The 24800-nt window shown below is 32.7% G+C and overlaps 3 protein-coding genes across 4 annotated transcripts; 1 reads left to right on the top strand and 2 right to left on the bottom strand.

The window, feature by feature from the left end:
* Positions 1–191: 191 nt before the first annotated feature.
* LOC134692330 (uncharacterized) lies at positions 192–2570 on the bottom strand. Its single transcript, XM_063552783.1, has 2 exons — positions 2389–2570; positions 192–1878 (listed from the first exon to the last, which is right to left on the bottom strand). Exons 1-2 carry the CDS (start codon positions 2553–2555, stop codon positions 192–194), a joined length of 1854 nt encoding a protein of 617 aa, XP_063408853.1. The 5' UTR covers positions 2556–2570.
* A 3879-nt stretch (positions 2571–6449) lies between these two features.
* Positions 6450–19701, bottom strand: LOC134693656 (eukaryotic translation initiation factor 5A-1-like). Of its 2 annotated transcripts, none has more exons than XM_063554539.1 (5): positions 19442–19701; positions 11967–12147; positions 11551–11655; positions 10795–10926; positions 6450–6668 (listed from the first exon to the last, which is right to left on the bottom strand). In XM_063554539.1, exons 2-5 carry the CDS (start codon positions 12138–12140, stop codon positions 6606–6608), a joined length of 474 nt encoding a protein of 157 aa, XP_063410609.1. In that variant the 5' UTR covers positions 12141–12147; positions 19442–19701; the 3' UTR covers positions 6450–6605. The 2 variants fall into 2 exon arrangements, with proteins under 2 accessions (XP_063410609.1, XP_063410610.1); XM_063554540.1 differs by lacking the exon at positions 19442–19701 and adding an exon at positions 19169–19374.
* On the top strand, positions 12251–17065 carry LOC134693653 (zinc finger protein 862-like). Its single transcript, XM_063554535.1, has 7 exons — positions 12251–13371; positions 13645–13877; positions 14425–14514; positions 14829–14994; positions 15242–15465; positions 16671–16791; positions 16964–17065. Exons 1-6 carry the CDS (start codon positions 12703–12705, stop codon positions 16690–16692), a joined length of 1404 nt encoding a protein of 467 aa, XP_063410605.1. The 5' UTR covers positions 12251–12702; the 3' UTR covers positions 16693–16791; positions 16964–17065.
* Positions 19702–24800: the final 5099 nt, after the last annotated feature.

Raw genomic sequence — 24800 nt, 5'->3', positions numbered from 1 at the left:
ATTTATAAATTGGTAAAACAATTGTATTAGTTGTTTTACTATGCACATTTGTCATGTTTGTAAGACTATAATACATGTATTTTAGAAGTGATTTTAAGAATAAATTTTCATCAGAACCTCTCAAAATGAAAATCAATGAATATTACATCAATTTGTTAAGAACTACATGTACACATGTACATACATATATTTCATAAATCTAAAATAACTGGTTTCAATTTTCTGGGCACACGCATTTCAAATATTTCTGGTGCAATAACTTGGTGCCATAATGATGTAACATTTCCTATCATGTCTCCAATAAGCTGTTCATCACGTCTTATCCTCTCAACATTAGGTTTTCCTATTGGCGACCACATGACAAAATCACACCAATTTAGGCCCATTATCGCTAACTGAAATTGGATTTGATAGTAGTACATGTTTGTTGTCTTCAGCTCGAGAGAAGTATTGTCAGCTGTGGGTATTCCAAAACATGCACTGTAAAGGTCTTTTTTGGAAGTTTGATTCTTCTCAAGGCTCTTAAAAAGGTCAGATGGAGCTATTTTGCGGAATATTTTCAAACATTTAATCTCCAGCAATCCATGTTTTGGGGTTTCTGAGGGATCTGTTACAAGACCATCTGGGCTGCATCCTAATTCAGGCCACATTTTACAAACCCAGAATCCAGTCTTTTCAACCTTAAAGTCTGGAACCTTATTTGCCATAAGTTGATAATAGTCCTCTCTGGCTTTATCTTCATTTTCAATTCCATACAGCATGTCTGGTGATGTGTATTTAAAAGATGAAAGATTCCAAACGGTACTGCTGATGTATGCCTGAAATTTTCTCTGACTTGCATCTGTTGGAGGTGATTTTAGCAAGTATCCTAATGTATTTGCCTTTTTAGCTGTGGATGCAGTTATCCTGAACCAACGGGATGCTTTCCACTCGATTGATTCTGATTGTGATTCTGTCTTGGGTATCATAAAAACATCTCTTTCAAATAAGCTACATTCCTGCTTTATGTTAGTAAAAAAATCCCAAGCTTGAGACTTTATAATTCCTCTACGTTCAGGAGAAATTTCATAATCATCATATGTGTACTTGATTAGTGTGTGCCACATTGAAGTTTTTCCTGAACTAATACAATCGTACTTCAAATTTTTTGAAAAACTGTTCATGTTTACATCGCTAGCTTTTCTTAAATCGGTAGGCCTAGGGTCAAACTCCGTAAGCTTCAGAAGTTTAGGTTTGTAAGATGTGTATGAAGCATCTGTAATTTTTCCTGGATTTTTTTTGTTTTTTTGTCCCTTTCCCCACTCACATTGTTTACTAGTACATGCTATAAGGTCATGTCCAAACTCCTTACAGTGTTTATCTAATGTCAGTAAAACTGCTGCCACATGATTACAACGTCCGAGAGCTGACCCAGGACATGTACAGCTAGCATCTCTAATAGCTCCACTTAAACAGGATAGTGTAACTTGCACTATCCTTTCCTCGTTACGCATAGATGCTGCAACTTTTGCCTTAATAAAGTAATGATGGTTACGCTCATTGTCCATTATTTCACTCACACTACCACTCTTAACATACTGATGGCCTTTGGTAAGTGGCTTTGATGTCAAATGGCTTAGGTCAGTGTCTTCAGTTTTACCATTTTCACCTTCCATCACAACACTTTCCAGAAGATAATGATATATGTGACCGTAATTAAAGTTTGCTGGTATTTGCCTAGAAGGAAATGGTTTCCATCCAAGGACTGGGGGTATCAGTACCTGTAAAGAGGGACTTGGGTCCTTCTTTGTCTTAGCTGCCTTCAAATCACACCATTTCCCACCATCAATAGTAATGTCAATTTCTTCTAACTTGCCAGCTTTAACTGCGTCCTTACATCTAAAAAAAATACAAGTTGACATAATTAACATGTTTATGACAGACCTTGATCACAGACTCTTTACTTAAATCTGGCCGTGAGATAAATAAAAATGCCATGCTTAAACAGGACGCCGCCGTATTTACTAACAGTATTCTAACACAGAAACGTTTATCAACATTATTATTGATTTCTTCACACTTTTATTTTTAAATGCACATACGGGTACATATTTTAAAATAATTTCTAATATTTATATATTTACGGCAAGTGAAGAACAGAAAAACAAACAGAAAGTAAAAAGAAAACGAGGTTGATAAAAATCACAGGTTTATCGTACTTAAAGTGGCGCATATATTATATAAATAATGATTTAAATATAATAATTTCAGGTCATACGATTTAAATATCCCGTTACGCCTTTTACGATTAAACCCCAATCGAATGACAAGTGACAATTTACCTGTAAAAGAATGTCACGTTTAGTTGGACAACACAAAGGAAGTGGGCGTTGTTCGATGTTTACTCACCTTTGAACGAGGTCAGATTTGTTTCCACCGGTTTTTAACCCTCTGCATTCAAGCCAGCGTCTGAGCTGAACATTCACATAATTGTCAAGATCATCGAAATCAATTTTAGCTCCCGGTACATCGTCAGAATTCAAAGTAATTTTTTGATAGGATTGTGTAGACGCCATAGATTGTTTGTATGAGGCTGGGTCACGTGACTAAAATATGAATATTCATTACCCAGCTATGACGTATCGACCGATGTTTGCTATTCAGTGGTTGTCGTTTGGGTATGTGTTACATATTTGTTTTCGTTCAATTTTTTACATAAATAAGGCCGTTAGTTTTCTTGTTGAATTGTTTTACATTGTCTTATCGGGCCTTTTATAGCTGACTATATACGGTATGGGCTTTGCTCATTGTTGAAGGCCATACGGTGACCTATAATTGTTAATGTTTGGGTCATTTTGGTCTTGTGTGGATAGTTGTCTCATTGGCATTCATACCACATCTTTCTTTTTTATATTAACATACTATATTTATAGTAATGGTGCCCTAATACAATTTGTGAATGAGTGGTAATTGGTGCTTTCATTTCTCTGTGACCTGTGTAATAATAAGTTGTATTTTTGGATTTTGGAATTTAAAACAATTCTTTCTGTCATTTGATTATAGAACAAACCAGTTACCTTGTTCTTTTTATGTGTCATATTGAACTATCAAAGAAAACGCAATGCAAAAATAACTTTTGTTAAGTTTTCTCCTCAATTTAGCATGCAAGGCAGTTTTGTTTTTACCTTTATAACTACCCATTCTATTAAATTATTTTTTATCTACAACTCGGCATTATTTCAAGGAAAATAAAAACACCTCACTCAATCTAATTTGAGTGCTCCCATGGTTTGCGAAAAGTGTCAGTCCTCAGGATTTAACCACCAAAATATTGCACAGGACTGACACAATTTTAGTATTTTTCAATAGACTTGATAGTGAGGACCAGCAAATTTTCTTCAAGGACCACCAAGGAAAAAAGATTCGTGAACTCTGGTGCTCCCCAAACTCCCTTACCATAACCTTTTTTTTAATGTTTTAATTTCTCATATTAATAAGTAATTTTTTGGTTTCCAGAAAATCATACTAACATTCAAATCAAATTTTGTTAACTAGTGATTTTTTATATCCCCCCCCCCCCCCCCAGTAGCATTCATAATTTGTACAATTATCTCATAAAACAGGTTCAAAAAATAAAATAACAATGAAAGCCAGATTAAAAGTTTGAACAGCTTTACTTTTTTTAAAGATCAAGATTAATCAACAACCATAGAAACTTTTATTAAATAAAATTTAGTGCTGAAATTCTAAAATTTTATTAATATATCCCTGCCACATATTCCTCTCCCTAGAGATCCGTTAACACACTTGTTGTTAAAATACCCGTTCTCAATCTGAATTGGTCAGAATGCTGACTCGAGCATTTTTTCAGATGCTTCTTTCTCTACTAATCTTTAAATCTTGTAAAAGTTGTTTTATGAAGATTGTTGTCGATTTTCACAACTTGTTTTTTGCTTAAGAAATTGCAAATACACATCACTAGTTTTCTTCAACCTTTGCTTTAATGATTATAATGTCATTGATCATAAATGTTTGATACATGATCCTGCAGGTCTATTATTAAAATTAAATGAATGAAATTACAAATTTCTTAATCCCATAATTTCAGGAAAATTAAGGTTTATATTGCCAGTAATACACACCAGCTAAATTAATAATAACCAGATGCTCCGCAGGGCGTAGCTTTATACGACCGCAGAGGTTGAACCCTGAACGGTTGGGGCAAGTATGGACACAATATTCAAGCTGGATTCCGCTCTAAATTTGGATTGTGATTAAATAGTTGACACAGCATAGGTTTCTGACACAGAATGAATGTGTTCTAATGAACTTAAAATTTTTGTTTTCTCTTAGAGCAATTCACTATGCTGTTGAATATTAATCCTCTCAAAAAAATGTTTGAAGAAATTTTCTTTTTATTTATGAAATTTCAAATGAGAAAAATTGAACCCAATTTTTTAATCACATCCCCCTTTCCCTTATTCCAAAACTAATTTCAATTAAAATATTCTAATGGAGTTTGCAACAATTACTACTCATTTAAATACATCATAAAATATTAAGATGTAAAAAACTGCTTGTTATCACTGAATGGTAAAGATTATTTAAATTTATCAGTTGGTAGTAAAAAGTGAATATACATTGTATATTGTATATAACAAAGATTTAAGTTAATTCTGGACAAAGAAAGATAACTCCAATGAAAAAAAATTCTTGCAGATATTTCTTGCTTACTATACTGGACAAAGAAAGATAACTCTTAATTAAAAAAAAATTGGCTATTTCACAATATTGTGAAATTAGATATTTCTTGCCATTGCACAATACTGTGCAATTGAAAAGACTTGCTATTGCACAATACTTAATATAATAATTTTAGATCCTGATTTGGACCAACTTGAAAACTGGGCCCATAATCAAAAATCTAAGTACATGTTTTGATTCAGCATATCAAAGAGGCCCAAGAATTTAATTTTTGTTAAAATCAAACTTAGTTTAATTTTGGACCCTTTGCACTTTAATTTAGACCAATTTTAAAACTGGACCAAAAATTAAGAATCTACATACACAGTTAGATTTGGCATATCAAAGAACCCCAATTATTCAATTTTTGATGAAATCAAACAATGTTTAATTTTGGACCTTGATTTGGGCCAACTTGAAAACTGGGCCAATAATCAAAAATCTAAGTAAATTTTTAGATTCAGCATATCAAAGAACCTCAAGGTTTCAATTTTTGTTAAAATCAAACTAAGTTTAATTTTGGTCCCTTTGGACCTTAATGTAGACCAATTTGAAAACGGGACCAAAAATTAAGAATCTACATACACAGTTAGATTCGGCATATTAAAGAACCCCAATTATTCAATTTTGATGAAATCAAACAACGTTTAATTTTGGACCCTTTGGGCCCCTTTTTCCTTAACTGTTGGGACCAAAACTCCCAAAATCAATACCAACCTTCCTTTTATAGTCATAAACCTTGTGTTTAAATTTCATAGATTTCTATTTATTTATACTAACGTTATGGTGCAAAAACCAAGAAAAATGCTTATTTGGGTCCCTTTTTGGCCCCTTTTACCTAAACTGTTGGGACCTAAACTCCCAAAATCAATACCAACCTTTCTTTTGTGGTCATAAACATTGTGTTTAAATTTCATTGATTTCTTTTTACTTTAACTAAAGTTATTGTGCGAAAACCAAGAATAATGCTTATTTTGGCCCTTTATTGGCCCCTAATTCCTAAACTGTTGAAACCAAAACTCCCAAAATCAATCTCAACCTTTCTTTTGTGGTCATAAACCTTGTGTCAAAATTTCATAGATTTCTATAAACTTAAACTAAAGTTATAGTGCGAAAACCAAAAAAATGCTTAATTGGGCCCTTTTTGGCCCCTAATTCCTTAAATGTTGGGACCAAAACTCCCAAAATCAATACCAGCCTTCCTTTTATGGTCATAAACCTTGTGTTAAAATTTCATAGATTTCTATTCACTTTTACTAAAGTTAGAGTGCGAAAACTAAAAGTATTCGGACGACGACGACGACGACGACGCCAACGTGATAGCAATATACGACGAAAATTTTTTCAAAATTTGCGGTCGTATAAAAATGGAAATTTAGGTCTATAAATCAATCTAAATATTTCTTTAAACAAATTCTTTAAATGTAGTTTTTCTTCTTTTTTTCTTTTTTTATATCAGCACCCACCCATCCAATCCATGCACCAAATTTCCCATACTGTCAATATTAAACAAGTTCTTCAAATACTTCACACAATTTGTTCTGACAGTTATCTATATGGATAAATAATATTCATAAAATATAGGTCAAAAGGTCACAAGTTCATTTCCCCCTGGAAATTTTACCAATTTGTGTTTGTACAAAAAAGTGAAGGAAAATGTTCTTCAGCAAATTATGTGAAATAGAAGTACATTGTTTTTGAGCGAAGCAGTAGAATTCAAATGAAAGTTCTTTTTTGCATTTTTAATAGCACTATAATTGTTTTAAAGGCTTGATATTTCAGGAATCTGGGTAACAAAACAGGACATATGTCATAAGGTTTAAATAATGTTTGTTGTCACATCAAAATATCAAGCCTTTATATGTCTTAAGGTTATCCGTGCACTACTTTGTTTGAGTTTTAATAGCAATAGCTAGTTCTTCTCCCATAGCTTTAATAACTGTAATCTGAAAAATAAAGAATAACATAATGAAAATGTTTGTTAAAATTGTGTTCTATTCTACAAATAAAGAACTGCTGAAACAACACCTATGTTTTGTGTTGGTAGCGTTTCCCTTAAATGAATACCAGATTGTATGCAGGGTTATCATATGGCAGTTATCTACAAATAGTGTTTAGGCTTAAATTAAAATATTGTTTGTTTGCAGTTTACCGACGGACCCTTGAAAATCCTCCCGACTGTGAAAATTTTATTGCTTTAAATTTGAAGAAATTATTTTTAATACTTCTATAGACGAGATCCGGAAATTTGGGTCCTTTCCGGAATTGGTTGTTTAAGTCTAGGTGTATTACACGTTTTAAGTTCAGTTTTTCTTGCCTTCCCGTCAAGCGTTCATGTGACCGTTTAATGATAAAGCACATGGAAATTGTTTACAGGTATCCATGAAGAAATGGAGGAGTACTTTACGCTGTCGACTTCTGTCAATTCTAAGACTAATAACAAACAAACAAGTTGAATAGTAAACTGATTCAGGCACATAAAATGATGTCTTTGATGATATCATTGAACATGTTGAAGAAGACGAAGAACTGACATGATAACTCATCTTTCTCAACAACTTTCTGTCTCAAACAAATCGGGAACAGAATCTTTGGAGTCTGACTTTATAAACCAATTTCAGTGGTTAAACAATTCGACAGCAGCTTGAAGTATGTCTTATTTTCTATAAATCGTTGTGAAGAAGACAAAGATGAAACCATTCCTCCATGAATTTATGGATACATGTTATCATGCCTTTACGGAGAAAGGGAGAAAGAGCTCATTTGAAATGTAAATGGATAGAGACCATGCCAAATCAACCCAAACTTCACAAAGATGTAGACAAAATAAATGATTAGCTTGAAAAATAAATATACTATTATATATTGAATCTATCTTGAATTGCAATGAGTATGCTCCTTTAGGATAAGGGGAGTTGCCCCACTCATTGCAATTATTTTCTTTCTTTATACAATATTAAATAAATCCAAACTTTGTGGCCTGTGTGAATTGAATTAAAACAGGTTCCTAGGAGCTATGCTGCCAATTTTTTTTATGCAGTCAAAACATTTCAGTACAGACCGTTTACTTTAATGGGGTGCTATGGATTTCACCCCAAACTAGCAAGTTTTCTTTGGTTTTCATTTAAGCCTGGCATCAACATATCTTTCAAAATATAACCTTATTACATATAATTAAATATTGTTAGAAATATGAAAACAGTCTTTTTTGAGTTGCCTTCTTTTCAATTGAGGAAGATTCAATGGCTGATTTTTTTTTTTATTAAAAATACACTCTTTAAAATACTTTGTTTACTTAATATTTAATATCTACATTTTTTCTGATGAAAATACTCTACTTATGAAAACATTCTAGTCAAGAAGCATATATGTCAGTGAATATATTTCTTTAAAACAGTTCTAGTCATTCCTTGTTTATAAGTGTTTCAGTATATAATAAGAACATATTTTATGTCATAAATTGGATAATCACACTATGTTAAAATTTCAGTTTTGGTTAAAAAGTTTTTTTTATCTGACAATGCCTATTCATTTCATGTTGGTTTTCAGTGTTTCTTTGTTGTTTTTTTTCTTAAGAAACTTGGTTTGTGTAACTGCTTGTTTAAACTTTTTGGCTGATAAAATAAAATATTTTTCCTACCTACCGACCCTCTAGTCTGAAGGTACAGTCGGAAAACTGCAAACAAACATATTTTTAAGGTTGGCCTTAGATTGTACTTACACACTGTAACAGTTAAACCCACTAAAGAGTCAAGCTCTTACAAACACTAACAGTTAAACCCATTAAAGGGTCAAGCTCTCACAACTATTTTTAATCCCACAGCTTCATTGTGAGCCTGTTTCAAGTCAGAAATACAGCCATTCATATTGGTTGCTTTCTATTATTTTTGTTTTGAGCATAGATAAGGTCTTTGGTATTCGTGTTTGAATTGTTTCACACTTTTGTCAAACCATGCCTTTTATAAGTGTTTTTATCTAAAGAAAATTAGCATGGAGTGAAGAAATTTCTAATTCTCAGTTCTTATGATAATGCCTACGGATGCACGAATGACACAGCTGACGGAAGAATATTGAAAAAGTTTGCATTTGACACGAATTAACATAATTTTGGTTAGATCAACTTGATTAAGATAAGATAAGAAAACTTTATTTTGATTTGGCACAAGTACAAATAAGCAACACAAGCTTAGTGTTTCCTACAGGTGGTTTTGGCGTGTAATGGCGCCCTGCCGCGATTTCTCGACGCCCTGCCCTTTTTGGGAAAAAAAATTGGCGCCCTGCCCTTATTTTGTCGAAATTCCTGACGCCATGCCTTTATCGTCGTAATTAACAACCGGTACTGAAAGACATATTTTATGAATACCGCTCGAGTTATTTCCCTTCAAAACAAAAGTTCACTAGGACGCCAAAAGTGAATACAGATACTAATCACGCGTCCTGATTGTATCCCCCAAGTCCCAGAAACATCGTTTTGCCCAGAAGATTAATGATAAAATTGATGTGATGCTTAGATCAATTCTTTTGACATCTGATATATTTCTAATTTACATAATTTACATTGTTTGCATGGTTAAACAAGCCAATGAACGGCGATCATGAGACATTTGTCAAATTGAAAAGTAAAAATTCTTTGCAAACTATTTTTTAAATACAAATGCTTGACTGTACCTTAAATGAAATGAATAAAAATCCAAACTAAATTATTAAAAGCAGAATAATCCAGAAAATAAATGAATTCCTTGATCAAATGTTTTCTTTTGTTTACAAACATGTCACATGATCATTTTAAGCGGGAAAAATACTTGGGGAAAACACCTAAGTAACAGACAACTATGTCTGGCTATTTATAGACATTTAAAATAAACAGCTGATATGGTAGTGCCATGAAAGTAGTAAAACTTGGTGTATCTATATTAATTTAATTTGGAAAAGGGTGTAGAGGGGAAGGGGTTAATTTGTAAAGTTATTTTTTTTTGTAATTTAATAAATTTTGGTTACTAAAAATGACCCTGGATATCATGCATGTGTCAACCTGTTTTTAGGGGGGGGAAGGAGGATTTGTCAATGACAATTGATATGACCAAAGCAATATTTTTATATATATGACATAGTTTTTAAACAGTTTTGAAGAACTGATTTTGTTTTTAATTGTGTTTATTGTTTTAAATATTTCATATATGTATGTTTTAAACACTTTTTCTTGTTTAACAATTTGATTTAATGATTGATTACAGATGTATATATGTCCTTTTTATAGTATTAAACTAGTATGTTTTAAATGAATCCATTTTATAGAAATTGCCTGTTTATGTTAAGTAAGTGCCCTAAAATTGTTGTCCATCGCGCTTAATGTGCCCTCTGAGCTAACAATTACCCTGCCCTTTTTAAAAGCTGCAGGAAACACTAAAGCTCTAAGAAGCTTTTGACCGAATATAAAAACAAATAACATAAAAACAGTGCATTTTGACATATAAAACAACCTGTAATACAAAGTTGAAATCTCGCATACATAGGATGCAATAAAAATAAGCAACAATTTTCAAATGAAGTAAAAACATGATTAATGTATATATGTTAATGTAGATGCATTGTTTTAATATATTTTTTTAAGTTGCTCAACTCTGGGACTCTCATACATATATCATTATATTATGTACCAGCTTAACTTTGTTAAATTTATGTTATCATTATCTTTTTCAATAAGTAAAACTTAATATGTGTAACTTATTAATTCATGAGCCCTATTTGATATTGGCAATGCACAAAGTGACCTTTTGTTAAAAAAATATGATGCCCATATTTAGGTCTAAATAAAACACTATCTATGGTTGACAGCAATATGGTTTTCTCAATGTAGATAGCTGTATAATGACCTTATTAGATATTGCATACATCCAATCATTTAGACATGAATCTTCACATGCCAATGGGGTTTGCTATTGAGAAATGACTCCTTGATAATCACCTATGTCATGTATGTGGTAAGACCATTTGATTGATCAATATACATTGTCAATAAAAAGACATATGTTTATACACTTTATATTTTAAATTCACAATATTTTCACTTACTAGAAGTTGCTCATCCTTTTCAAATCTATCTTTAATTTCTTTTCCTAAATCATTGTCTGGTACTTTTACATCCTCACGGGTTTCACCATTGTCATCCATGAGAGATAGAAAACCATCGTTAATGTCAAGTAGCTAAAATAAAATAAAATTCAATTACTTCAGATAATTTAAAATAATAATGTGCACTACGTATACAAACCAAGTCATATGGAATTAAATTTTCAACATCAATGGCAGATAATTAGGATTCATTTATTTTTTGGGTTTTTGCTACAAATTATTCAAGTGAGGAAATTGCTTACTAACTTACTGTATTTTCAATGATATCTGATTTTGAACTATATATATATAATAATGAATCCACAGAAGTGGTACGACTTACTCTGTCTGTAAGATACAAATGTACAATTCAATAATAGAGTAAGGATTCCTAATGTCTATGCACAGATATGGCAAATAAGGCCTAATCAAAATATGTTATATACATTAATTTTTAAATGCTACCCATAAGATTTTCTTTACTTTTAAAGTTCAAACTATCAGGACCATGGGAGACAACTCTACCCCCATTATTATCAAAATGTACCGAATTCACCAGTAAGTATACTTGCATTTAATAGTTTTAGCCACAACTGACTTAAAATATCAAATTTTGTTTAAATTGAGGCATATATATAGATATGACTTCTAAGCTAGATTGAAACAGTCTGCATTCTAAAAATTTGAAGTGGCAACTATCGTTTAGAAATACATTACCGTAAAATCTTTTCTGATAACATTAGGAACATTCATGTTGTGTGTAGATGGACATATATCTTCATATTTTTTACCAGTGAAAATATCTATTCCAACCATATGAACCTGAAAACAATTTAACACATTACTATCATTTTCTCTGAAAAAATGTCATTGTTTGTCTATTACCATCAAGATCTCACTATAACTGGTAAGTAGGTAGACTTTACAATTCAATTGTTAATATGCGTTTGAAAAAATACATGCATATGTACAACTGTAAAATTTAAGTGTCCTGAAGCAGTTTATAAAATGATGGCAAAGTAAAAGATAAGTATAACAGAATGTCTTATGAAGTCATTTATGTAAACATGATAAATGTAAATACATCAGCCAATATTTAAAATTATATATATGTGTGCATGTGAGATATGTACCTTAGCATGACCGTGTTTTCCTGTCTTGGAAGTTGACATTTCCACAATTTTGCATGGACGGTTTTTAATACAAACATGTCCATTTTTCCTTAGAGCAGAACACTGTTGTGGGTATGTTTCAGAAGACCCGGCATCACCTGTGGTGAAATCATCATCTACATCAGCATCTGCCATTGTGAAACTGAAACAAAAACCCATCTTTTTATATACATTTTGTTCACTTACATGTATTATGTGTTAAATAAATTCAAAATTTTCAGAATAATTTCTGATACCTATCAGGGTTCGACACTAACGGTAGTCCGGTAGTCCGGTGCCTCCCTAAAAACAAGGCGGACTACCCAAAAATTGTAAATCAGTAGTCCTGTGGACACCCTGAATTTTGTGTATGATCTGGTTATTTCAATGCTAAAATAAGATTAAAGCATTCATGTCACGCTTTCAATTAATAAATTTATTTTACTTCACGATTGACAGGATGTTTACACTTATAATCATATATGTGACTCGACAGCTAGCCTTAAGAACGACCCATTATCTCGCCCCAGGTTATTAGGCCGAATGACGCAAATCGGGCGGAACTCTTCGGACTTTTACCTTATGTTGAATCATGAGGGACGTTTGCGTAAAGTGGCGAATGAACGGAATGAACCGCACATCACGATCTTTCAAGCGCTTTTTAAAACCGGGTATCGACAAAGTCAAAATCGCGTAAGATCGACATTGAATAAAAGAAATGTCAACATTAGATTCCTATTTCGGGACCCAACCTCCCCTTAAAAGAACCAAAACATCAGAGGAAAAGAAAGACTCACAGAAAAATTATGAAAAAAGTAAAAGAAAAAGGAGTTATTGTGTCGACTGGGAAAAAGATTTCACCTGGCTTCAAAATTCTGGTGATGAAGGCATGACATGTAAGACCTGTAAAAAGTATGAAAAAGAGGGGCAGTGGGTAGAGGGGTCATCAAACTACAGAATTGAAGCTGTTAGAAAGCATGGAAGCTCAGAAACGCATATGAAAAATGTAAAAAAACAAATGGCCACATCAATACCTCCATCAGAATCAACAGCTGAGAAAACACTATTGATGATGAAGAAGGCTGCATTCAACAAATTGACATTGCTCTTTCGTAATGCACATTATATTGGTAAAAACAATCGTCCCTACACAGACTATATTAGCCTCTGTGCATTGGACAAGGCCAAGGACCTGGACATTGGCGACACATACATGACAGACAAATCCTGCCAAATGTTTATTCATGCCATTTCTTCAGCAAGACAGAATGAACAGGATGACATCATAAAAAACAGTAGTTTTATCTCTGTGATTTCTGATGGGTCCACAGACGTCTCATCCAAGGAAGCGGAGATAATTTATGTGCGCTGTTCCGTAAAATGTAGGGTAAGATATCATAATTTTTGAAGTTTTATTTTTATATGACCTTTATTTCTGATTACAATACTTTCAATAATATGATGAAATCCTGCTATTAAAAGTCAAAAGGTACGCATGACAATAACATTTTAAGAGGACTTCGTCTTGACAGTTGATCATATTTAAATGTTTTGAAAAAAAATATGACTATATATTAACCATGTTAACATAAAAATTATGGAGCCGAGGTCCTTTAAAATTTATAACAATAAAATATAATAAATATTTTTCTGTTAATAGGTGTCAACTCTTTTTATTGGTGTGAAGAATGTTGCCAAAGCTGATGGTAATAACATAAGTATTGCCATTAGTACTTTGTTAACAGAGAGATTCCAGCAATCATGGAAAGACAAGCTTATTGCTATGGGCACTGACGGAGCATCAGTGATGTTAGGAAAGTCTAGTGGAGTGGTAAAGAGAATAAGTGACATGACCAGCAAACCAGTTCATGCAATTCATTGTTCAGCACACAGGTACGTACACTAGTCTATGCACACTTGACTATATAAAAAAGAAGATATGGTATGATTGCCAATGAGACTATCCACAAAAGACCAAAATGACAAAACATTAACAACTATAGGTCACTGTATGGCCTTCAACAATGAGCAACCATATACCGCAAAGTCAGCTATAAGACAATGTAAAACAATGTAAACAGGAAAGCTACAATGTATCGGCCTTATTTATGTAAAAAAAATGAACGAAAAGCAAATATGTAACACATAAACAAACAACAACCACTGAATTACAGGCTCCTGACTTGGGACAGGCACATACATAAATAATGTGGCAGGGTTAAACATGTTAGTGGGATCAAAACCCTCCCCTAACCTGGGACATTGGTATAACAGTACAACATAATGTCTTGTTAAGTACATGTACATATTTTATCTAGTTTTCCTGTCCAACCAATATTTCATCTGATCATTCATTACATCAATCAATCATGTATTAATCAATAGGAGTCTTTCATGTGCAGCTGTTCATGTCTATCATGTGTCCATATGTTTTTTATAGGATTGAATTGGCATACAAAGATGCAATCAAGATGGTGAAAATCTGGCAGCGATGTGATGCGCTGATGCTGAACATCTATCTGTTTTACAAGTATGAATTAAATTTCTTTTTACAATTTCCGTGTATTAGTTTTTAGTATGTGTGTTAAAATTCAAAACGTCAAAAATTCTATGACTTTTAGCATAAACTTGGTTTTATTAAGGACAAATTCATTTATTTATTTATTTGCATTTAATGCACAAATGTTGTTCATGTGTGTCCTTGTTACATGAATGTTTTCTTACAAGCTCTATTCTGTAATTTGTTAATCCCCTTTTCTTCATACTTAAAACAAATTTTGCATAGCACTTTATAATGAAATTAAAAGTTATCACACGTTGAAGTATAAATGTCTGATTTTTTAGATACAGTCCACTGAACAGATCTAACTTGCAGGCTAGCTTCAAAAGCTTAGATCAGAAGATGTTAACACCAACCAGAGTCGGTGGGACACGCTGGGTGCCTCACCATGAGAGAGCTTTGACCACAATACTACAAGGGAAAGAAGCCATTACTCAACATCTTGAACAGGTTTGTTGTTAATTGTAAAAATGTTGTATGAAATAATATAATTATTGGCAATATAGGTTTCATATTAAGTTACATATAATATATATGCATATTAAAGCTGGACCAAGTCTAATTTTGTTATTCAAATAAACTGATGTGAACATGTTAATTATTAACTATATATTAAAATGCAGATAATTAGCAGTGTTTGAGTAGTAAATTTTGCACTTAACACAAAACTTTTAAAACTGAAAGCTTTCTTTTGTAGATGCAAGTACCAGGTGAATCCAGGAAAGATTCCAGTGCAAAGGCACGGAACTTTTTAAAAGCTTTGAAAGATAAGAATGTTTCCTTCTGGTTGCATTTCATGCTAGACGTCATTAAAACTTTGAGTACTGTTTCTAGGACAGTCCAAAGTAAAAACAGCACTGTGGGTGATGTTTATAATGAATTAGAGTCGTGCAAAACCATACTGAACAAGTATATGAAAAGGTAGCTAATATGGAAACACAATGAGTTCATTAAATATGCTTTCACGTCCTATAGTAAAAAATTGTAGTTAACACTATATTAACAAATAATTCTGTAGGTTCTATACATGCATTATGCACATATAATATATAACAATATAATCAACATATAGCTGCATGACCATTTAACAATATAATCAACATATAGCTGCATGACCATTTAACAATATAATCAACATATAGCTGCATGACCATTTAACAATATAATCAACATATAGCTGCATGACCATTTAACAATATAATCAACATATAGCTGCATGACCATCAATATAATCAACATAATGGTGATTTTTTGTACATGTACATTGTATGATAAACTAATGGGTTATTGTGTTGATGATGGCCATCAATATTATAATCCATTCATTTTTCCATCATTTTTCGTGAAGGAAAATAAACAAAAACAAAAAGTCATCATTTGCAATAGAAAACATTATATTTTTAACTTTGCTTTCATTCTTACAATGTTTTAGAAACAAGAATCTACCAGTCTTTTGGTTTTAATATAAACTTTTCAAAAATGAATGTATGCATAGTGATTCCATCTTGTTTCTGATTCATTAACTGGTGATGGGGCTAATCCAAAATGCTTTGAATGCTTCTTTTTATTTAGTGATGGACCAAATGTAAGAAAGTATTTGAAAGCTTCTACTAATGGTGATGAAAAAATCCTGGAAACTTCAAGAAACTTATTCCTCAGTAGACTAATTCAAGCCATTTCTACTCGCTTTGAAGGAGATTTGCATTTATTCAAGGGTTGTACAGTTCTTTCATTTAATAAGTGGCCATCCAGTCTTGATGAAGACACAGGTATTTAAGGGCACCCATTAAAGATATTTTGATTTGTCTTTTGAAGAATATCATCAATTGCTTATTTCAAATGTTGAAATACAATGAATTCTGAATAATCATATTTTGTTTGCCTTTTTTTTAAGGGGATGTTTTAGTATAGATGCACTATTTGGTTTATTTATTGGAACTGATCATTATGAATTCATGGTAGAATGGTTGATTTCCAGCATCTGTGGTTGTCTTACAGTACTAAGAAAATTATTTTGTCTGTTGAAGCACTTTCTCAAGTTCAAATTACCTCTATACTCTAACCCCAAAATAATTATAAATTTGTTTTCAAATAAAAACTTGACTTTTATATCTATTTCTTCCCAGAGTTTGGGGATACACTTATTAGTGAGCTAGTGGATGTGTGCAGCCCAGGGTTTGACGACACAGTTGATGCTGACTCAATTGAATCAGAGTGGACAAGATTTAAATGTGAACTGTATTCCAGGTAATTATAATTCAAAATTTGTTATAAAAATAATCATTCAGAATCTATGTATTTTAATGTACTTTTCTAATTGGACAGTAACTTCTTTTCATGATTTTGTATGGTTACACTACACCATATAGACACCAATTTTGCAATGAATTAATCATACATTATTTTTTATATGTTTAAGCAAAAAGTCACTGCAGATGTATACATGGGAAGCAGCAGCAGATGCATACATGACAAAATATCCCAATTTGTTCACTATGGTGAACTACCTCCTGACGCTGCCATCATGTTCAGTAGATGCTGAACGTGGCTTTTCAAGGTAACAATAAAAATTGATATGTGTCAGCAACAATAATAATATCTATCATTAAAAGATAACTACAAGTCTAAAAAATAAGCATTCATGATTCACATTTAGTTTAAAGTTGTGATGTAAAACCAATGCAAATTTTAACTTTGACTCCACATGGAACTCAACAACTGGTGTATGTTTTTTTCAAGATAATGATTTAAAGTTAGCATGGAAAAATTATTATAGGCTGTGGTGTCGAAGTATAAATGTTACTGTCTTCTTGAGTTGAACATATTGATTAATTCAAGAAATACTTGTTTATTTTAAACAGCATGAAGATGATCAAGAATGATTGGCGGTCAAGGCTTAGCGCCAACAACCTGTCTGACTTGATGCTTGTTTCTTTGGAAACAGAAAATGTTGATGCCTTTGACCCAACAAAAGCCATTCACCTCTGGAGTACTGAGGGTGTAAGATCAAGACGACCCTTCTATAAAGACAACCTGAAAAAGGTATCTATGGCCATAGCCTTCTATTAAAGTTAAAATTTTGTAAAAACAAGTCCTTGACAGTTGTGGGTTAATAGGCTGTTGGGTCGACCTTTGTGTCCTCTCATCATGCTTTTTTTATTGTCACACATTTTTCCATCATAAACTTTAAACTAAACCATGTGAAGTATCCCATATAGACTGTCCTTGTTTAACTTTTCATTTAATACTAGAAATTATTTTTATATCTTTCAGAGTTGTACAGATGACATCCTCATTGATGTTGCAACTTCTGCTGAAGTGGAGATGGAGGTCAATGAGGATGAAGAAATTGAAACTGACAATGATTATAATTTGGTACAAAATGTATATCTTGAGGCAGAAAAGTTGGAGGATGAGGATGATAGCATCAGTGATGATGAGGATGAACTATATTATAATAACAAAGACATTCTATCTCTACAACAGAAATCATATAAACTGTTCCAAGAATTAATGGAAAATTAAAATATTAACTGATTGTTATTCTTTTTTCTAAATAATTCTGGAATAAAAGGTTTAATAACCCCATCAAACAAAGCCTTACAAATCGTCTCCAATTGCAGGCATCTCATTTTTTTCAAAATTTCTTCAGGGACCCAGAGGAAGTTCAGGAAGAATACAATAAATTGCACTAAATATTAGCTTTTATCTAAAAAAAAACCAAAATATTTTCAAAATTCAAATGAACATTTGTGTGCTTTTGAGGTGCTCAGATGGCAGGAAATTGCATCTAATTTTGAAAAATTTTCTTGGGGGGGCATGCCCCCAAACCCCCCTAGAAATTTCGGGCCGCGTTGCGGCCCTCACCGGTGATAGTAATGGCCTACCAGGACTACCAAATATTTTTTCTTGGTGGTCCTGTGGACTACATAGCATATAATGTTAGTGTCTAACCCTGCCTATAGTCAGGTCTGGTAATATCTTAAATCGATAAAGTTTAATGGACCCAAATTTCTAGGATGTTCCATTTACATAATCCAGAAATTCAAGTCTGTCAAATTTTACCAGTTATAAAATTCACCAGAAACGACGTTTCTTTTCTATTTATGGGAAATCATTTAAAACTAAATAAATATTTGCCCACCTCAAATGGAAAAGAATCTTATTTAATCACTTCTTATGGATATTTCTGGAAATTTTTAACACCAATAAGCACAAAAAGGTGCTCTTAAACATCGGACGTAAAAAATGGCTTCAGTGTTATGCCTTAGAAAGGCGTCCCTCATAACATTAATAGAGCCTTGCCAGACCATATAAATTATTATTTGGAGTCGTGCCATGCCAAAATTTATGTGAAAGTCCATCTCAACTTATCAGCATCATGCTTGTTAAACAAAACTACAATGTATAATAACCAAATATTGGTACACTAAAGTTGACAACCAACTCATTAATACTAATAGTCGGGATTGAGTCATTTCCTAAGGTAGTAACAATTAATTTATAATAGAGAAAAAAGGGGGGAACGTTTTGAGTACTTGAACTTCTTTTACAATGACGAACTACTTGACACCGAGCACGTTCTTTAAAGTAAGTTTAACAGAAAATTTACACATTCAAATACCACAAAAAGTGAAGGGATTGTTCAATACACAAGTATTGCACAACTGGATACTTCTAATGTGTTGTTTCGATGTTTCCACAAAACAAAGATGGAGGACAAACTCGGTCCGACAGCCGCATGTCACATTTAATGACTTCGACCGTACCATTTACACTTTTCAACATTTTTTCAAGATATTTGTTTTTTGAGCTTGTCGAATATTTATGTGTGTTTGTTTTTATACACTTTTTTAAGGGTTGAATTATATTATTTTGCTGAAACATCCGAACTCACGTGTTGCCTGTGTTCCGGTGAAATATTAAAAGGCCTTGCTACGCATGCGTTCCACGTTAGTTCACACAGTTGCCTCCCTTGACTAAAGTTCATTGATGCAAGCGGTCTTCGATAGTAAGACCGAAAGTTAATGATCTTTAATAAAATTAAAACCACCGAGATTGTTGGTTCTCTGACTTTCTACATTGTTGACGTTTAAAATAATGAAACCTTGCACAACATTATCACATAACAAAGAATACGCCCACGGGCCGATGGTGCAAGTCTTTGAATTTAGGGGACGACCATTTGATATTCTGGGGGGGGCCAGGAGGATTTTGAAAATAAATAACTCCGCCTTGATAATTGCAAAAATAAATGGTTTGTTCTTTGGCAGTGGCGGATCCAGAGGGGGGGTTCCGGGGGTCCGCACCCCCCCTTTATTTTGGCCGATCAATGCATTTGAATCGGGATAATTTTGCACCCCCCCCCTGCACCCCCCCTTTGCCCTGGGCTAGCACCCCCCCTTTCGAAAATTCCTGCATCCGCCACTGCTTTGGTAGTTTGAAAATAAATTACCTGACTTGGAATGTATGGAAAATAAATAACTCAGCAGGTCTTTAGCTTCTTGGGCCTTCAGCGGTTCCAAAACACTTCAAAAAAATTTTTGCCTCGCTTCGCTCGGCGAAATATGTTTGACAATACTTTGAAAAAGGCTACGTAGAACCAAACTTAAATACTATGTACATTGTATGTATGCAATACATGTATATTGGTTGGGTATATCAAGGAAATTATATATTTAAATATACAATTCCTTGGCTATATAAATGATTCTTTTCGAAAGAAAAATATAATATACTTAATCTAAGTATACCAATTGTCTTTTATAATATATTATGTATTTGTATTTCGTTTGTCCTGTCTCGTTATATGTCTTATCTTTGTACATATTGTCCTTTTGTACACAAGTTTGTGTCTGAGGTTATAAAATCTTGAATCTTAAAATTTTTGCAGGGGATAGTGATTAATTTTGATTAAATGATACACAATAACTTGACTGTACATGTATTATTCATAATTAACAAATATTTTTAAAATTGTATGTTTTCGAATATCATAAATATAGTTGTGAAAATGAATAATCAGTCCCTTGCTTTAATGAAAATGAAAAATCTTGCTTCAATAGTGAAGAAAATGAATAATCTGTCCTCTCAGTTTACAAAAATAAATAACCGATCAAAAACAAATCCTCCTGGCCCCCCCCCCCCCAGAATATCAAATGGTCGTCCCCTTACAATAATTATTCCAATGTTTACTTCAACTTTGAACAGCAAGCAACGAGTTTAATCACAGGAGTTTGAAATCCTATCAATAAGGGGGTCAAAATATACCAAAGTCGACTATCACAGTAGAGCTTCTCTCGAAGAGACGCTTCTCTCTTCGAGAGAAGCTCTACTGTGATAGGGCGACTTTGGTATATTTTGACCCCCTTATTGACCCCCTTATTGATAGGATTTCAAACTCCTGTGGTTTAATCGAGAGTGTAATATATGATCCGGTACCCTGGGACAGTATAATTATCGGACCAAAAAAATGTTACAGACGAAATTGCAAGATTTTTTCCATAGGAACATATTTCATTGTGAGATATTTTCCATTGCGATGAAATTTTATCCTGGAAGTTTAAATATTAAAAATTGTTAACAAACAATTCTTTGCAAATACATCACATAGTACTAGACTATAAGGACTGAAAATAGTGTATTTGAATTTAAAATAAATAAGTAAATAAATAAAAACATATAAATGTATTACAATGTCGGAGAAATGAATTCACAGATTTATATAATTAAAAATTATATTCTGAATTTGTCAACTTGTTAAGCCTATCGTGATGAATAAAAATGAATGATACGATTGTAAGAGATAATATTGTCCTGGTAAAATATATCTGGGCGGACACATATACACAGTGTAGATACTATTCTGTACGCTATCCGGAAGTCGCGATTTTCGAAGCGAGAACTTTTTGAATCACATTTTAAATTTGTTGGATATACTATATTAAACGGTAAGATGTTCATCTGTACATTGCTTAATGATTAATTCAGCTGACATCGATATTCACAAATGGTTTATAATTAAATTTAGCACATTCATTATTCGTATCTTTGCCTTAATCAAGAGATTTTCAAGTGCATCACTACGGTAAATCAGTCAGTGAACCTGAAAACAATCGTTTTGCACCCTTATTGTACAAATTACCGTAAAAACCAGACTTAATTTACGAAATAAAGTATATTTTAAGTGGTGGTAAAAGCTTCAGCCAGATCTTTGAAGCCAGAAATAAGAAAATTACACTTGTTTGAATTTCTACACTGTACGATCAGTCTCGCTGGTATATTTTGAAACTGTATGATCAGTCTTTATTTCACTGTATTCTAGTAGTGATTTCAAAGTTATTTACGATACATTAGAAGATTGCATTTTTCTATCTAACACAGATATATTTTAATAAATTCACATCCTGAAAACTTATCAAACCATGATGTTTTAGCTTGATAGGGTGTACTCGACTTACTACATTAAGTATAAGGATGTTTGAATGTTGCTGAAATAAAAGGAAGGTTTGTTTGTTTATTTAAGTTTCAGAACACACAGATGTAATTGTTTTATAAAAATGCATGTATTTACAAACATTCGAGGCCGTACTGTAGCCTATATTTGATCACAGTTCCTTCACTTTGTTTTGGATGTAGATCTGTCTCTTTCACACTCAATTGTACACCACTTGGTAAAGCGGTGGTTTATAGTGATAATGAAGTCCGTCTTTCAGTTCGTCCGTTGGACCGGTACAACATGTTTCGCCGGTTTTGTAAGGGCATCTCCTCATAAACCACTTAATATACATTGGGGTTTCCAGACATTTTTAAATGGAGAGGGGGTCCAATCCAGGAGAAAAGAGGATTCCAAATATATGTTCCCATACAAATGCATTGAAAATTTAAAAAAAAAGAGTTTCAAACAGCCGGATCCCATTTTTCTTGAATCCGTCACTGGTATAACTATAACATTATTTTTTCTCGGATTCCTTATCATAAATGATAATATAAAAAAAAGAAGATTCGGTATAAGATTGCCAATGAGACAACCGTCTACAAGAGATCAAAATGACACAGACATTAACAAATATAGATCACCGTATGGCCTTCAACAATGAGCAAAGCCAATACCACAAAGTCAGCTATAAAAGGCCCCGAAATGACAATGTAAAACAATTTAAACGAGAAAATTAACGGCCTTATTTATATATTAAAAATGGAATGTCTTTCGAATTTTATTAAAAAATCTTTTATGGGGTTTCTTTATATAAGATACGGACTTGAACATTGCATTATATGGGGGCACCCATCAGGTATTTCCAACCGTGACACTTTTCTAAAACTGCTCCATTTTTTATCAATTAATGTATTATGGACCTTCTATTTAGAATTTTTGGTAAAATATTTTTGATGTTTCTATATTTAAAATACGGACTTTGTCATAAACTTATATTGGGCATACCTATTTTATATCCACAACTTCCTTCAGACACTTATATGAATCTTTTTCTCAGATTCCTTATCATTTAATTCAACTAGGCACCTCTTATTTTGAATTTTCGAAAATTCATCGGTTTTCTATTCCCACGATAAGGACTTTTTCACTACCTTTAATATTGAGTGGTACCCGTTTACTATACGCAACTTTCAAAAACTTACCATATATTAATAAAACTCTTCATAATCGTTATTAAATGATGCCCCTGTGCACCTATAATTTAGTTTTCTGGTGGTTTATTTTTTTCCAAAACATAGACTATAGAAGTGGTGGGGTATAATTTCGTTAATTCTTTCCTCAATACCTAAAGTTTTTAAACAAAGCTTTCTCTATCTATTTTTTTGTCATTTTAAAAGAGACAGGCTTGATGTATGTTATCACCAATTTGTCAACGGCAGACGGTGTAAATAGTGTTTACACATGTAATAGTTAAACAGATAACTGCAACGACACACTAATACAAAGTCCACAAGCGAATCATGTATTGCCTTTTAGGCATTTGATTTTAAGTAACACTGACGGAACAAAAATATAATTATTTTGCCGTCTACAAAAATCATCAGAAATATATTTATATTGTCCGATGAAAGAAATTACACGTTATAGTTCCATGGACACAATCATAATATCACATAGACACGTGACCATCAAATTGCCGTTGTTTTTCAGTCAAGGTCGTTAAAAACTTCCATTTGTTGTTGTTTTTTTTCTTCAAAATAACGACTGGTCATACAGACAAAAAATCTGAAATCGCTTCTAGAATACAGTCATTTTTGGACTGATCGTACAGTAATTTATTTTGGGATCCTCAAGGAAAGCATCTATACTATTAAACGAGAAGACCTCATTTTGGGTGTCGCTTCTCTTCTTTCCACAATAAATTAATCAACACGCCTCTGTGTCCTATAGGTACAGTGCATAGTGCCATCCATTCATATGATTATTCAGATTGAGTTATTTTTGGAGAAAAACGAGAAAAAAGGCATCCGGATATTGTCCCGTCATTGGACGAAATTTTAAGTCAGATTAGACTTCCGGTTTGCGTTTTTCTGTATACTTTGAACATACATATACAAAGAATAAAGTGTATTTTCAGAATTCTATCTGCTATCATTTTCAAGTTTACTATCCACGGCAGTCACAGAGTTTATTAAATAGAGAGGGTCTGTATACTATATCAATGACCACTATGGATCGATTAGTAAACTTCGAATTGAAAGTAAATACTCTATATTTATATAGTAATGAATGTTCATAATACAGATAAGCGCTAAAAATATTCATGTGAACTTTTGATACCTTTTCTGAAATTCTCCAGTCATTAAATCTTTTACAAAATTTTCAAGTTTACTATCCACGGCAGTCACAGAGTTTATTAAATAGAGAGGGTCTGTATACTATATCAATGACCACTATGGATCGATTAGTAAACTTCGAATTGAAAGTAAATACACTATATTTATATAGTAATGAATGTTCATAATATACAGATAAGCGCCAAAAATATTCATGTGAACTTTTTATACCTTTTCTGAAATTCTCCAGTCATTAAATCTTTTTACAAAATTCATTGATTACAAAAAAAAAGAAGCCATGATGTGGTATGATTGCCATGTTGAGACAACTCTCCACAAGAGACCAATATGACACGAAATTAACAACTATAGGTTACCGTACGACCTTCAACAACGAGCAAAGCCCATACCGCATACTCAGCTTTCAACGGCCCCGAACTGACAATGTAAAACAATTCAAACCAGAAAACTAGCGGCCTTAA

The sequence above is a fragment of the Mytilus trossulus genome, chromosome 12, assembly GCF_036588685.1.
Source record: "Mytilus trossulus isolate FHL-02 chromosome 12, PNRI_Mtr1.1.1.hap1, whole genome shotgun sequence".
In the NCBI taxonomy this organism is placed as follows: Eukaryota; Metazoa; Mollusca; class Bivalvia; order Mytilida; family Mytilidae; genus Mytilus; species Mytilus trossulus.
This window is presented reverse-complemented; position numbering and strand designations above follow the sequence as displayed.

Excerpts from the sequence above, each read along its gene's own strand:
- LOC134693653 (XM_063554535.1), top strand. The coding sequence starts at position 12,703 with ATGTCAACATTAGATTCCTATTTCGGGACCCAACCTCCCCTTAAAAGA. Across the intron at positions 13,878-14,424 it reads ATTCATTGTTCAGCACACAG|GATTGAATTGGCATACAAAG; the intron begins GTACGTACACTA and ends TGTTTTTTATAG. Across the intron at positions 14,515-14,828 it reads AACATCTATCTGTTTTACAA|ATACAGTCCACTGAACAGAT; the intron begins GTATGAATTAAA and ends CTGATTTTTTAG.
- LOC134692330 (XM_063552783.1), bottom strand. The coding sequence starts at position 2,555 with ATGGCGTCTACACAATCCTATCAAAAAATTACTTTGAATTCTGACGAT. Across the intron at positions 1,879-2,388 it reads AAATCTGACCTCGTTCAAAG|ATGTAAGGACGCAGTTAAAG; the intron begins GTGAGTAAACAT and ends TATTTTTTTTAG.
- LOC134693656 (XM_063554539.1), bottom strand. The coding sequence starts at position 12,140 with ATGGCAGATGCTGATGTAGATGATGATTTCACCACAGGTGATGCCGGG. Across the intron at positions 11,656-11,966 it reads GAAAACACGGTCATGCTAAG|GTTCATATGGTTGGAATAGA; the intron begins GTACATATCTCA and ends AATTGTTTTCAG. Across the intron at positions 10,927-11,550 it reads TTATCAGAAAAGATTTTACG|CTACTTGACATTAACGATGG; the intron begins GTAATGTATTTC and ends ATTTTATTTTAG.